Source organism: Apis mellifera, linkage group LG9 (assembly GCF_003254395.2).
Source record: "Apis mellifera strain DH4 linkage group LG9, Amel_HAv3.1, whole genome shotgun sequence".
NCBI lineage: Eukaryota > Metazoa > Arthropoda > Insecta > Hymenoptera > Apidae > Apis > Apis mellifera.
This window is the reverse complement of record NC_037646.1, coordinates 6,933,782-6,949,962: the sequence shown is the minus strand read 5'-3', so window position 1 is coordinate 6,949,962 and position 16,181 is coordinate 6,933,782. Positions and strand designations below refer to the sequence as shown.

The 16,181-nt window shown below is 33.9% G+C and overlaps 2 protein-coding genes across 2 annotated transcripts in view; one reads left to right on the top strand and one right to left on the bottom strand.

The window, feature by feature from the left end:
* LOC100576902 overlaps positions 1-16,181 on the top strand; it is a 74,014-nt gene that overhangs the window by 37,118 nt on the left and 20,715 nt on the right. The gene's annotated exons all lie outside the window — the stretch shown is intronic.
* On the bottom strand, positions 3,302-15,606 carry LOC412764 (MFS-type transporter SLC18B1). Its single transcript, XM_396217.7, has 8 exons — positions 14,045-15,606; positions 8,785-8,880; positions 7,604-7,894; positions 7,089-7,209; positions 6,803-7,026; positions 6,491-6,666; positions 6,236-6,404; positions 3,302-5,745 (listed from the first exon to the last, which is right to left on the bottom strand). Exons 1-8 carry the CDS (start codon positions 14,153-14,155, stop codon positions 5,425-5,427), a joined length of 1,509 nt encoding a protein of 502 aa, XP_396217.2. The 5' UTR covers positions 14,156-15,606; the 3' UTR covers positions 3,302-5,424.

Below are 16,181 nucleotides of genomic sequence, written 5' to 3'. Positions count from 1 at the left end.
GTGGATATGCTCGTTCGCCTAATCCTGGCGCCGCAGTGGCGTAACAGTGATCTCTTCCGTCTATTCACTGATATCTGAAATCTTTAGAATATTAAAAAATTTCAAGCGAACCTGATGAATAAAAATGAGGAATTAAATAATGCGAATTCTATATAATTTTTTTATTTTTGATTTTAGATAAATCACTTTATTAATTTTCCACAGAGAGAAGAAGAATCTCTTTATAAACTACGATTAAAATGAAATTCTTTCCCTTTTCGCTTCAACGCCTTTAAAATTCTTCATTTCTTTTCTCTTCTTTTTCTTAAACTTCATTACAGCAATTTTCAAATAAAGATCCGACGAATAGGAGATTAGAAAGAAAAAGTTATGTTTCAAGGATTAAAGAAAAGAAGAAGAAGAAGAAGAAGAAGAAGAAAATTATATTTACGTAAATCGCAAGGCTTTTTATTGAAATTTTTATTCCCCTTACGCACAGTTAATCGCACAGTTCATTATGTTTATTTGTCTGGCTGGTAATTACGCACGCTTAAGTATCATGAAGTAATACATTTTTAGAAGTAATTGGCCAGGATAATGGAACGATAAACTTGGCTTCCTCTGGCTGGCTTTCTACACGCGTATAATCCTCGATCGACGTCATCAATTTTCGATACATTTCATCGAATCGGTTACGCAATTATTTCACTACTATCCGTATGTAACGACCGATTACATAAAGTCGCCGCCATTAACGTCGTTAATCGTTCTTGACTAACGATGTCGTTATACTTGCTACACGCGAATGATAGAAATAGAAAATTGGATAGCCATACCGAGAATACATAACCTCTCTCTATTTCTATTTTTCGACTTTGAATGATTCGAAAATCGGGGAAAATTAAAATTCAAATTGAATCTCTTGGGTATCGATAAATTATGATCGAACGTTTGTCGTGATCTCAAGTCGGGCGGTGAAAGAAAGTTTGTCGTTTTTTTTTTTGGAAAAAAAAAAGGAAGAAAGAAAGGAAGAAAATCGAGGGACTTTGTACAATGGGGGGCAAAGAAATATTACAAATAAGAAATTTCTTAACTGTATTTATATAAGAGGTAGTAAATAAATTTTGTATATTAATTAGAATTATTTAAATAAGAAATGGGCATTTCTTTATCTCTTCGCCACCGCGAATATCTATTTACATTCTGCGTTTCAAACAAACCTTTATTTACCTGTGAATAATAATAATAATAAATAATAATTATCCGCGTTAAATGTAAATGTACATCGGGCAAAGAATCATGCGTTTAATGATGTAATAAACAGAATCGGGAAAATTATGGCCAGCCGAATGTGCAAATAAAGGAAGGAGGGGAGAAAAAAAAGAAAAAAAAAACACATTGATCGATCAGATTGATTATCTTACCCTACGCCCTCGACCGTGCCGTTTTCTTCCTCTTATTCTGAAAGAGATAGCCGCGTCTTCTAACTGGAAGAAGTTCTCGTTGAAAATAGGGTTGAGCAAAGGAGGGAGGAGGGGGGAAAGGGATCCTCCTGAACTGCATCAACGGACACTTGGATGCACATCGTTGACCTCAACGTGCGTTAATAATTCACTCCTCTTCCTTTCGTTTCTTTTGCCTCGCTTTCGTTCGTCCGTTTCTCTCTCTCTCTCTCAATTTTCGAAATTCCATCTCCTCTCACCTCTTCTCCCCTCATTTACTTTACCTTCTTCATCTCAAATCGATGGCCCAATTTTTCCTTTCTTAAAGTTCTTTGGACAAATCTGATCTTTTTCTTCGTTTCGAGGAAAAAGATTTTTTCAAACGCCTAATTATTTATTTAATTATTAATTCTCTCTCTCTCTTTCTTTCAATTCTTTTCAATTGTTGTTGCCTCGAAAATTCGTACAAACTTTCGTCACACACACACACACACTGTTTCTGCAACATAATGGAGGGAATAAATTCGCACGTGGCGCATCACGGCGAACGGAGAACGGTATAATTTCCGGTCGATGCACACCGCCGATGAGAGGAGAACGGAACGGAATAAAGGAAATACAGTCACGAGCTGTATGTAAGCTGTGTGTACGTGTTGCTTTACGAGCTGCGAATTCGCGCGAGGGTGACTCGGCTGGCGAAATTTACGATCGACTTATCGGACGTCGAACCGGAAGTAGCGGGACGGGACGCCATCTTAAGTCAAAAGGCAGCGGTGCACGCGCTTTGTAAATACAAGGGGTCTGGGGGCAGACGAGGGAGGAGGTGCTTTCCTCGTTCACGTTGTGAAACCGCTCGACCGAGTTATCTACAATTTCAATTCGATTTTAACGAAGATCAATCTAATCATTTTCTATTTTTTTTTTTTTTGAAATAGTTTATGAAAATTTAAGAAAAAGGAGTGGACAATTTTTAGAGAAAGAGTTTCTGATTTTTCTGAAGTGAGCTTCGAGAGAATTCGATTATGAATTTCAATCTCTCTCGAACTTCGAATTTGATTGAAAAATTTCAACAGACTGACATGATCTGACTGAAACGATTCGTTGGCTATGAACACATTGGCTAGGGACACGAGTTTTCTTAACCCAAGAGAGGTAAACTGGTTTGGAAGTTGGCTGGATGAAGTGAATCATCGACGAGGAAACCATCGATTTCCACCGGTGTACTTCCACATGCACGTGCGTGCAACGTCGTTGCATGCGGCGGCAGCCCGACGTGTTCTATTGTTTCCGAAAGAATTCGCGCACGTGCGTGGGTGTGTCACGTATGCGCGAGCGCCTTGGAATTTTAAGCGGGCGCGAAGAAAACAACTCGCGTCTCGTTGATCGAGAGTGAAAATCTTTGCCCATTTGAAAATTATCGTGATTATATTGAATTTTATTTTCGTCTCGTCGCGAGAGGAATCCAATTTTTGGGGAGGAAAAACGTTACCGTCTTCTATTTCGCGCAAGTTAAAATTTTACGAGTTTTGTTCCCGCGTCGGAACAAGATTGATTGAAAAATGATTGATCGAAATTTTTAATCCATCGGAATTCGAAAGTTAATAATTGGAATTTCCAGTTTCTCTGACAGTTTTTCTGATTAAATTCCCCACGTTTGCTTACGATTACTTGGATCGATTATTGAGACAAGTTATTTCAGAGATATTTACGAGAGTATAAAGATTTTAGACGTACACGATTTTGAAAGTTAATTGAACTGAAAAATAAGAATTAAGAAATTTTTTCGAGCAATTTTTTTGAGGTAACCATGAGAAGATGAATAAATATTCAATTGATAAACTGTTCAACGATGAAATGGATGGATAGATAGAAGGATTAAATGGAATAAAAAATTTTTTTCTTTTATTAAAGAACTCGTTGAAAATTAATTAATTGATTGATTATACGACATCTACATAATCGAAAACGTGTCATCGACGAGATTCATTGAATGTGATGACGGGATTAAAATCATGCGCGAGCATGTAATATGTACAGTACATTTTTCATGATTTTTCTTTGGATGATTTGTCTGATGGACGATAATTAGAGACGGGGACGAGTTTATTTACAAAAAAAAAAAAAACAATGCGCTTTTTTGTACATGAGATCTCTATTTCAGGGTCGTGCCTCATTTTTTAATTGCTAATAATAATAATCCATCGTTGAATAATAATAATAATAATAATAACAATAATAATAATAATAATAAATTGAAAGATTCATAATAAAAAGGATCTTTTTCTCTTAAATTTCAAATCACGACTTTATGATTTAATCAGATATAATATAATTATCAATGATACAATGATGAGTAATTTTTTTTTTTTTGTATCTAAACAAAAATGTAAATCGAGAAAAAATTTTATAATTTAGAAAGTTTTTCGTTCTTCTTTCTAGAAAAGAAAAAAATAAATAAATAAAAAATTGGAAAGGAATTATCCTTCTTGATCGTTCCTTCCAATTATTTTTTTCAACCTCTCAATTGTTTCATTGATCGAACCAACGATTCTTCCTTCGTTAAAAATGATAGTTTTTAATCGATTGAAGTGCAACGATATTTGCATCCGTATCTTGTTTGAATACTGTTTGAAACATCAAATTCCTCGATTTATCTTTGACAATTCACTCAGATTCGATCCTAGAAGAAATCTCCACCTTTTGTTTCGTTTTTTTTTTTTCACAAGAATCAAATAAGAATTGTTCCTGAACTGTTTCGAAAAAACGTTTTTTTTTTCTTTCTTTTTTTCATGATCAATTAAAAATTGAAGTGAAGTCGATCGATAAGATTTACTTCACTTATATAAGGATAGTAGAAAGTTTCTACTAAGTTTCTACTAATTTCATTTTGTTCAACTTGTTTATTAGATAATATATCTGTTAAATAAATAAGAATATTTTTAAATAAGAATCGATAATTATTAAAATGGTTCACAATTCGTGATTTCGAAATTTTTAAAATCATCGATAATATGGGATAATTATTACATTTTTATTAATAAATAATTAACAGGATCTTATTAAAAAAAAAAAAAAGAAATCCTAATTTGATTAATTTAACACCTATATTTCTTCTATATAACTCGATCATAATATATTCTTATTAAATATTTCATCCATCGATTTCATTAAATTTTACAAGAAATTTATCTCTCGACAAACTCGCGAAGAAACGCCTCTCTCGTTTTTTATTATCACCTTGACGAATAATAAAATATTACACAATTTACTTTTGCACACATTATTATCTATACATTTTATAACTATTTCTTCGACGAGATATGCAAAGTGAATATAAATATAATTTATATTAATACAATTACAATTACAATATTTTCCATTCAATGAATTGTTTAAAGTTCGACCTAAACTCCAACTTGAATCAAATATATTGATTCATAAATGCGATTCATAAAATCCCTCTTATCATTCGAAATAGATTCTCGAAATGAATATTAAGATACCAAAAAAAAAAAAAAAAAATATTACCATTCCCCTAACCTGCCTCTCCACTTCTCTCTCGCAGGGTGTTAATATATCCCTATCTCTCAGTCAATTCTAAACAGATCTAAATTACTACAAAATGACGAAATATTAACGTCAATCGAGGCTTTTTATTAATCGAGTTATAAAGATTATCGTTAAAACTCACACCTCTTTGAGATGCCTCGAACATTCGTTCGTTCGATCATTCACAACTCGAAACAATTTTTTATTAACTTCACATAACCTCAATATTTTCGATATTTTCCTTTTTCCTTTTCGAGAATCGACCGTACATATATTTATTTATCACAACGACAGGTCAACAGAGAATCTCTCCACCCGAGAAAAATCACGGGTAAAAATCAGGGGCGACAATACTGGCGGGGCACGACCCTATCCGAGATGTTGCGATCCTTCTTTTCTTCTTTTCCTTTTTTTTTTTTTTTTTTTTTTTTTTTTTTCTTTACAACGACACCCGTCACGTGGTCATCTCCAGATACCTCTTCGTCTCGATCGAGCCGTAACTGTGCGAGTAACGGCCGCTGTACGAGGCCCTGGACCATGCCCCAGCCCTGTTCGAGTAACTGTTGCAAACGATCAAGGAATTCATCCCGCTCGGCCTGTCCACGATCGGCACGCCCTGCCCCCCCCTGGGCGAGGGCTGGTGCCGATAACTTCCGCTTCGAGATTGGCAACTGTCCGTCAAAGGTGTCCTCGGGTCCTCCGTAGTCGCGTTGATCTCTGTGTAAGGCTTGCGTCTCAGGGTGCACGTGCTCAGGAACACAGCTGCTATTGCGCCCTGTATATATATATATATAGAATAAGAGATAAATGTGAGAGAGACGTTTATAGGTGGTCGAAACTTGGTCAGATTAGATAGGGATGGAATAAGGCCTCTTTTGTCGCGGTGGAGATAAGAAATATTGTATGGAAACGATCATCTGGATCGTGCGAATTGCGATGTGGTGCGCGATTATTGGCAGTGGAAATGGAACATGTAGAATTAAAGAGAGTCAACTGCACGATGGAGGAATAATAATATGAATGGATGAATTGGAAAGTGTAATCCATCAATGGATCATAAAATATAGAAGTATTTAAATTTAATTTTGCTCCTTTGATAATAGTCTAAAAAATTTTTCAAAATAGATATATAATGAAACCAAGAGAGCCAATTTTCTTTTTGCTTTCATTTATTGCAATATGAGAAATTGATCCAAAATTGAACTAATTGGAAGTTTCTGATAAATTAAAAACGATGATTCGAAAAATCAATTTGATACACTTACAACTAGCATGTGAAGCAGTACGATGAACATGGTGGCATTTCTGAATCCAATATTGTCCAATAAAATTCCTGCCACGCTGGGCCCAATGAAGGCTCCGAGGGCGAACGTGCTAGTCCACAATCCACTGATCAGACCGTAGGTCTCTAAATTATTTGGGAATCCGTATTGTCTAAAAAATTCGCCATCATTGGAAATCTTCAAGATGATTTGAAAAGATATCATCACAATATTAATGAATAATATCAATTAACGTACATGGACGTTCTCAAAGCGTCCGTGAAACTGGCAACCAGTTGTGCAGCCATACCTAAACCGTGAACAACCAAACCGCAGATCGTCATCCAGAGCAGAGTTGGGCACGGTATAAAAGGTGCTGGTCCGACTAACATAAATCCTATTACCACGAGGATGCAACCGGCTACGGTGGCTACCTAAACAAAAATTTTTCAAATTCCTCAATTCTCTCGTTCTGAGAAAAGAATTTTTCAGAAAATTGCCGAATCTTGACGCATCTGTTCCAAGATCGAAAGGTCGATCAAGCGTGTTAATTAGGAGAGCGATAATTACTTTCGGATGCGAGTGCTTGTCACAGAGCCATCCCCACGCGGGGGCGGTGATGGCGTAAGTGCCGCCGTTAATCACGAACATTAAGCCCAGAACTATAGGGCTCAGGTCGAATTGCCTTAAATGGGGTTCCAGGGTCGCTTGCAAAAATCCTATGCTCATGCTGGTCGCTATTATGGAGGACGTGGCGATCAATACGCCTGGAATTCTCAAAGCTTTCTTCACGCCTGGAAAAATATTTTTTATATCATGTGGTAGGTGATTTGTTGAAAATTGTTAAACCACTCACCGACTGTGTTGGGATTGGTTTGATTATTGTTCGAATGAACCGGTAGGATGAAGATGGTCATAACTGCGGTTGTGAATAAAGCTGATCCCAGGACAACGAACGGTGTCGTGTATCCTCCAACCTGTGTTAAAAAGAAAAACTATTCAAAATTGTTAATAGTGCGAACCATGTTCCGTCTAATCCATTTAATTCTCAAAGCTTCCTTCACAGCCTGGAAAAATATTTTTATATCACGATTATTTGCATTAAAAATTGTTAAACTGTGTTGGGATTAGATTATCAATTATCAATTCAGATTCGCAACATCTTACGCGATCTATAGTCTTAAAAAGTCTCGAGAAAGTGACCCATTATCCTAATCTCTTTACAATCGCTTCCAATTCCATTTCTTCGACCATTAAACCCATTGCAGAAGCAAGAAAGAAGAAGGAATGATTCATTCAACTGTTATTCTTAATGCGTTTCGAATCTAAGAGAATAGTTTTCTTTCCTTTTTCAAGAAATTATCGTCTTACCTGATAAAGAATACCGCCGACAGTTGGGCCAACAATCAGGCCCAGACCGAAGAATGTCTCCAGGCTAGCGAAAGTGGTGGCCACGTTATCGGGGAATTCTTTGGCGATAATGGCGAAACTTGCGGTGAGAAACGCAGCGTTCCCCATTGCCTCCACGATTCTAATCACGAACGAAAGGATTATGAACGGATAATGGCCGTTCACTTTGTCCAACAGGCCGAAGAAGATGGCGCAGGTGCCCGTTGTCAGGATACCGCCGTTGAACAACAGCTTTGGCCCGATTCGGTGCAACTGCAACGACAATAGTCGATTTTCTTGTCGAAATGTAAATAAAAGTGTGTTGCGAGAATATCAAGAAAAGGTAATAAGTTTTATATTATAAATATTTATATGGTGAATTATTAGTGGTGAAAATTGTTGTAATTTTATTAATCGTCGTGTTTCTTTTATTTTGATAAAAAAAAAAATTTAGAACTTTAAAACTTGATTATTGTTGTTTGGTGCTCTTTACAACGTTTAAATTTAATTAACATGAAGAAATATGAGTGAATAATGTGAGCGTCTTGAAAGTGTTTTGGAAGCTGGCTCGAAGAGCGATACATTATCTCTTCGGTCCCTTCGATCACGTTATTTTTGTCCTCCTTTTTCTTTCTTTCTTTTTTTTTTTCTAGTAGTAAAGATAAGAGTGATATTTATAGTCATGTTCGAAGATTGAGAAACACGTCGATCTTAAACTATTTTAGTTTTATTTGGACGTAAAATGAACTGGTTGGAAGTAGTTTCGTTAGACGAGGAAGGAAATATTATATCGACGATGAGAAGCGAGCGCCTACAAGTAGGCAAATTAAATTACAGTAAAGTAAACATTCCTCGTCGAGTTTGAGATTTCATAGTCGAATGATTCTTTTTAATCAATTATTTACGATTACGATTTTCCTTTTTTTTTCTTCATTTCATTTCAATATTTTAATAACAATTGTTGCGATGTTTTTTAAAAAAAGTTTCTTTAATTTGAAATTCTGTAACAAAATCTAACGTACCTACTTATGGTAACTACTTTTCACTTATTGCCACGATACTAAAATAAAATACCAACGAAAAAGTTTGGTGGACAAAAATATTAATTTAAAAATAATTGCATGTGAATTTATGATAAATTGTAATATAATTATTTCACTCACGTATTGTCCGTACAGAGGGCTGATGATGAACACGATGAACTCGAAAATCCCAAAGACTAATCCGTACTCGGATGGCGATGCTCCTTTTTTCTCAGCCTATCGAAAAAAAAAAACAAAAATTACCAAAAAATGACACGCCAGTTCAACAAATAATTTTTCAAGATTCGAAATCGCGTTAGACGATTCTTCCATGTTATTGCTACGCATTTCGTCGCATTATCACGAGTGCAATTAACGAGTGCTGGCCATGATAAATCTTGATAAACTTTAGACACTTCACGCTCGGCGAAGAGTCGGCGAAGATTGTTGAAGGAAAATCGGTTCTTTCCTCCGGAAGATTTCAGAAAAAATAAGAAAAACTTTTATCGTCGATTTTCAATTGTTGCATCGATTGAAATAAAGTAATTTTGTTTCGAAGAAATATTTATATAATTATACGTAGACGATCAGAATTAGATATGAGATAAATAAAAAGAAAAATAGAGATTCTTCGTTGAATTTTATAAAAATTAATTAAAAGAAGTATCAACTTTTTTGACTTTTGAATTTGTACGGCGATTAGAAAGACAAATTAGAGCATAGAGATGAGTGAGACATATTTTATATTAAAATTAGAAACTTGATTAAAACGAGATAAGGAATAATTTCCAAGACTTGATTCTGACGAAATCTCGAAAAAAAAAAATTGATTCGTTTGTCTTTTAATCTAGAAAAATGTTTTTACTCCATTTTAACACGAATTATTATTCATTGTACAACTGTAAACAAATTGTGTTAAATTGCAAAATTCTCACGAAATTTTTATCTCCATTGTATCAATCATTCGGATTACGAGGTTTTGATAAGAGCATTTTATTAATTGACACGAAATGACACACATATTTTGTGATAATAATAACAGGATAAGTTGTCTAATGCTCGTTTCATTTGGAAACGATAGATTAAATAAATTAATGAAAAAAAAAAAAAGAATTAATCCTATAAATTAATTTTTTACAAAAATTTTTTAACTCTTCTATAAATACTTTTGCGACAATTATTTCTATAAATCAATTCTTTAAAATTGCAATAGATAATTTGTTTTATAAACATTCTCTTTACATTTCGATTTCCTTAAATCGTTCCTCGAATATTTGGCAACAGTCGATCAAAAAGTAGACGTGTTACAGATAAATTACTCGATCTGTGCTCCAATTAAAGTGTTTACTACACGACGAGATTACGAGGATGCGAGTGTGCCACTACTATAATGAAGAATTTCTAAAAGATTGTAATAGAGATCAAAACAAATAAATTATCTTTTCTCACTGTCAGCATAATACGCTCCGAAATAGAACTCTAACAATAACAGGAGATAACAATGTGAAATAATTCATACCAAATGGAGATAATATAATTACATTGGAACATCATCTTTTCAAACAGATATCGCGTGCATATCTACAACGTAGGAAAATAATTTAAACGAAGAGAGAATAAATTATTTCGTACGAAAATCGAATGTCAATCAATTGAAACATGCTCCAAGATTAATATCTGTTTCGTCGTGGATAATTTTTCAAAATTTTAATAGAAATCATCTCTTTTAGAATTTTTTAATTTGAAATTGCAAACGTGAGAAAGATTAAAAAGTTTATAAAAATCGAGAAGAAAGAATCTGAGAGAAGTGTATTGATCCTAAGGATTGAAAAGTATTCAAAAATGAAAAAAGGAAAGGGAAAAAATTTCTAAAAACAGATTTCCTGTGAAGGAGAAATGCAATATATTCTATTGTACTCTTCTATACGTAACACTATTACATAAGTGCACAACATATCTAGCAAGTATATAAGTATATACCTATTTAAATGCGTCATAGATAATTCTTGTTGTGTCTGGTATCATGAATCATTGAAAAAGTATTCGAAACTGGTAATTCGATATAATAGCTTCACAATTAGCGACAATTTATTTGTGACACGATCGATTATCGTTTCATAATTCTCACTTACTTATCGATTCTTTAATTGTGTTGAATATATTGTATAATTCTTTTCTTTTTAATTAATATTAATATTTCTTTCGAATTAAATATTCATATAAATTTTCCTTGATCTCATCGAAAGAACTTACGATTTTCAACAAAGTTACAAAGTTTTTGCAAGTTAGAATTTAAATACTCATTACAATACAAGAAGAGGTATAATGATAGAAAATAATGATGCAACGAAAAAATAATATAAATGACGATTTGATTATTCTATTATATATTTGATTCTTTTCTTTTCTTTTTTTAATTAATATTAATATTTCTCTCTAAATTAAATATTCATATAAATTTTCCTTGATCTCATCGAAAGATCTTACGATTTTCAACAAAGTTACAAAGTTTTTGCAAATTAGAATTTAAATACTTATTACGATACAAAAAGAGGTATAATGATAGAAAATAATGATGCAACGAAGAATAATATAAACGACGATTTGATTATTCTATATTATATATTTGATTCTTTTCTTTTCTTTTTTTAATTAATATTAATATTTCTCTCGAATTAAATATTCATATAAATTTTCCTTGATCTCATCGAAAGATCTTACGATTTTCTACAAAGTTACAAAGTTTTTGCAAGTTAGAATTTAAATACTCATTACGATACAAGAAGAGATATAATGATGGAAAATAATGATGCAACGAAAGAATAATATAAACGACGATTTGATTATCTCGAGAAAAATGAAGAAGAAGATGGCTTCTTCTAAGTAGCCAAAATAATTAAAAAACTGGTCTTTTAACTTGCTATCAGAAAATTTCATTAACGTCTAAGCTAACCAAGATTACGAGTATTTATCTGACGATTCACTTATTTTCTAATTTTGTATTACGTTACGTTTATTGATTATTATCAAGTGCAAGTACAAGTTCATTTCCATCGTTTAAACATTTAAACCATGTTCTCATTTTTTCACGACACGCGACACTTTACTTTCGTTGTGTTATTAAACTCGTGTTTTAAGAGAAGGGGGAGGAAAAAAAAAAGAAAGAAAATGAAAGATGCATAGATACAACTAGAAAAAGATCGCACAAGCATTAGTTAACAATCGTGTCGTGTTGCATCAGGTTATTATTCAACAAAATTTTTCAACAAAATATCTCAAGTCAAGCGAATTTTGTTTACTTTTGATACTGCGAATTTCTCATTTCATTAATTATAAGCTACGAATCTTTTTAAATTTTTAAATCCATCATATATTTTATCAAATTTTTATACTTCAAATTGGGGTAATTATCGTGCAATTCAAATTGTAAATAATTATTTAAACAATAAATCTTAGTAATATTAACAGCTTCTTAAAAATTCCAATCATCAACTGTATATACTTTTATTACTTGAATCTTTCGATCGTAAGAGACGAGCTCCAAACATGTCTCGTTTCCTCGCTATTTTTTCTCGTAATCTTTCATCAAGTCAAATTTACAAGCGTACGTGTACAACTTTCAGCATGAATAATTTACGATTCTCAAGCTATCGTCTTCAACAAAAAGAGAGATTACTTGTTTTCGAGCCAGATATATTTATAAATATTTGAAAAAAAGTCGTAATATCGATAATGACTGACGTAATCGACGACGCCATACAATTTTTGCGTCTACGTTACGCAATTTTTTTTACCATTTCCATAAGCCTGTCTTTCAAAAAAAAGAAGAAGAAGAAAAAAAGAAATAATAATTTCCACGACACAATATGTAACAAAATGTCGAAGCATTTCTTAATAAGAATTATCGCGGCGAAGAAATTGGTGGGACGAGTATGGATGGAGCAAGGAACCGCGATTATTTTCCTTCAGAAACACGTAATTAATTAAATTAATGACTCGTCTGATGCAGCATTAATTGGCAATCGCGTGGCGATTTATATTGCCTTGTCACTCGCCGATTAATTTATCACGAACATTGTTCCAATCGTTGTTCGAATTCTCGAGATTCACTTTTATCCACTATTTTTTACTTGATCCTTGTTAAAGTATTCCTGTTGAACAATCATCGAATCATAAAATATAAAATCATGAAAAGAAAAATTATATATGTATATTTTATAAATAATTGTGCACGATTAAATTGAATCGTAACAGGATTTTATATAAAAATTATTCTTCGCGTATTATTTGTCCAATAGAAGTATTTTTCATTGGGAAAATAAACTTGCAATTTGTACAAAAATTTGTATTCGAGATTTTCGAGCGATTTATTGTATTTTTAAAAAAGGAAACGATTGATATATTTTAACAAAAATTATGAGAATAGGATTCTTATTGTCATGGATTTCACGTATATCAGGCGACGCGTGGATCGCGTTAAAGTAAGTAATTTCTTAATGAACCACGTAGAATTGATAATACTCGAGCGTCGATATGATGAACCCCTTTCCAGACAAGCTACCAGATAAGAAATCGTAGAAGAGAACGTCCTTCCTGCCATGCATTTATATCGATACTTTCTTTTCGTTCCTTCTTCCATTTTCTTTTTTTTTTTTACTTTCCATGTATTCTTTTTCTTCAACGTTCGACTCAATTCCATAAAGAAATTCAGAAGGAAATTTATAGAAATCTTGATTGAATTGAATCATCAGAAAACGTCCTCCTGAACTGAATTTTATTCCAAGTTTAATTTAACTCTATATTTTTCACCGATCTTACACGAATCGTGTAAATTTGCCTTAAGTCGAAAGATAAAGAAAGAATAATACCCCCCTCTCTCTCCGTATCGCAACAAAGCAATCACGGTATTAAAATATTTGTAAACGAGTGCAAGCTATACATTTAAAAACAACGGTATAATTAAGCATAAATTCTACTCTCGTTTATCTCGACAAAACAAGCGTATTATACTGATAATAACAATAAAACTCACTGTAAAAGTCAATCGACACGACACAAGTCTTAAATCTATCTTATACAAACATATACAGTTTCTGTACAAGAAGCGTTTGTATCATAACACTTGCTATATTAAATTTCCTATATCATTTACAATCGGTACAATTATCGGAGACAATGTCTTCTAACCTTTCTCTCGAGTTGCGAGAATAAATTTTCGTAAAAAAATTCAAACAAACTTGCTTAAGATAACCTCATCCTCCTCTTTCTTCCACGAACAAGAGAATCGAAGATCGATCAAAAATAACTCCTCCATCCATGTATTAAGAAAGTTAGAAAACTGATGATCACGATTTAGAAGAAAACGCGTCATGGATCCTTCCCGCCCATTTTTATTACTCACCTCCTGCGGGTAAAACGGTGCCTGGAGCGAAACGCAGATCGCGTTGGCGAAATCGGCGATGCTGATGACGATCAACGTGAGCCATTGCCTCTTGGTGAATTGGGCCATCATCTTCGTTCAACGTCCTCGACGTCCTCGACCAGCTTCCTTCCCTCGATTAAACCCACTGATCCCAATATCCTCCTAGACTCGTGTCCCTCGTCTCCTCGGGGCCAGCATCGGGGCCAGGCACCGCTGTTCTCGCCGCCGATCTTCACCACCCACCCCCTTCGCCACCCTTCACGGATTTTAATTTAATTTAATTTAATTTACGGGATGAATTGCGGTGCGTCGTGGCGCGTGTTCGACAGCGACGACAACGCCAAAGCGGCTTGCTCGCGCGCTCTCGGAACGGTTGTGCGACAACGAGGCGAGGAACTGGCTACTTTTCAACAAGGGATCGTTGCCACAGGAGGGAGAGAGGACGTGACACGGAGGGGTCATAGGTCGGACGATACGACCTACCGCGATTCTAATTCCCATTATCGGCAGACATGTTGCGCGACTTTCTACGACTTTTTCGTTCCTTCCCTGCGAGCATGGCCGAGCGTGGACGAGGTACTACGGCATCCCGTTCCATCCCGTTTCGAGTGAAAATTTTGGAGGGAAAGTTTCGAGTTTGAGGCTGGCTCGTCAAGATTCGTGGATCGAACGGACGTGATGGATGGATCGAGAGAAATTTTGATTTCTCGTTTTGAGAAGGAAGTGATTCGTTCGATTTTTGATTATAAAGATTCGTGGATGGGATTTGTGATGGATGGATTGAGCGAAATTTTATGGAATTTTGATTTCTCATTTTGAGAAGAAAGTGATTCGTTCGATTTTTGGTTATAAAGATTCGTGGATGAAATGTATGATGGATGGATCGAGCGAAATTTCATGGAATTTTGATTTCTCGTTTTGAGAAGAAGTGATTTTTGGTTATAAAGATTCCTGGATGAAATGTATGATGGATGGATCGAACGAAATTTCATGGAATTTTAATTTTTGAGAAGAAAGTGATTCGTTCAATTTTTAATTATAAAGATTCGTGGATGAAATGTATGATGGATGGATCGAGCGAAATTTCATGGAATTTTGATTTCTCGTTTTGAGAAGAAAGTGATTCGTTCGATTTTTGGTCATAAAGATTCGTGGATTAATTTCATGGAATGTTGATTTCTCGTTTTGAGAAGAAAGTGATTCATTCGATTTTTGATTATAAAGATTCGTGGATGGGATTTGTGATGGATGGATTGAGCGAAATTTTATGGAATTTTGATTTCTCATTTTGAGAAGAAAGTGATTCGTTCGATTTTTGGTTATAAAGATTCGTGGATGAAATGTATGATGGATGGATCGAGCGAAATTTCATGGAATTTTGATTTCTCGTTTTGAGAAGAAGTGATTTTTGGTTATAAAGATTCCTGGATGAAATGTATGATGGATGGATCGAACGAAATTTCATGGAATTTTAATTTTTGAGAAGAAAGTGATTCGTTCAATTTTTAATTATAAAGATTCGTGGATGAAATGTATGATGGATGGATCGAGCGAAATTTCATGGAATTTTGATTTCTCGTTTTGAGAAGAAAATGATTCGTTCGATTTTTGGTCATAAAGATTCGCGGATTAATTTCATGGAATGTTGATTTCTCGTTTTGAGAAGAAAGTGATTCATTCGATTTTTCGTTATAAAGATTCGTGAATGAAATGTATGATGGATGGATCGAGCGAAATTTCATGGAATTTTGATTTCTCGTTTTGAGAAGAAGTGATTTTTGGTTATAAAGATTCGTGGATGAAATGTATGATGGATGGATCGAGCGAAATTTCATGGAATTTTGATTTCTCGTTTTGAGAAGAAGTGATTTGTTCGATTCTTATGCTTGTGAAGATCGAGTGATTTGAAAGTGATGTGATTTTTGTTTATGAAGATTCGCAAAAGGGACTTTGATTTTTGATATAATGTTGTTGAAAGATAATATTAAACGAGGAATTAAATATTTTCAATTAATGAGAGTGATTTGATTTATATATAAGTGGTGAGAAATTTTATTTTATTTTTTATTGTTGATGATTTGAACTTTTTTTATTAATTCATGGAAAATGCACGATT

What these genes read in the sequence shown, in the direction of transcription:
- LOC412764 (XM_396217.7), bottom strand. Translation starts at nt 14,155, where the DNA reads ATGATGGCCCAATTCACCAAGAGGCAATGGCTCACGTTGATCGTCATC. An exon ending in GACGCTTTGAGAACGTCCAT is followed by an intron (nt 6,405 to 6,490) that starts GTACGTTAATTG and finishes CGAATTTTTTAG; the next exon opens with ACAATACGGATTCCCAAATA. An exon ending in TACTGCTTCACATGCTAGTT is followed by an intron (nt 5,746 to 6,235) that starts GTAAGTGTATCA and finishes ATATATATACAG; the next exon opens with GGCGCAATAGCAGCTGTGTT.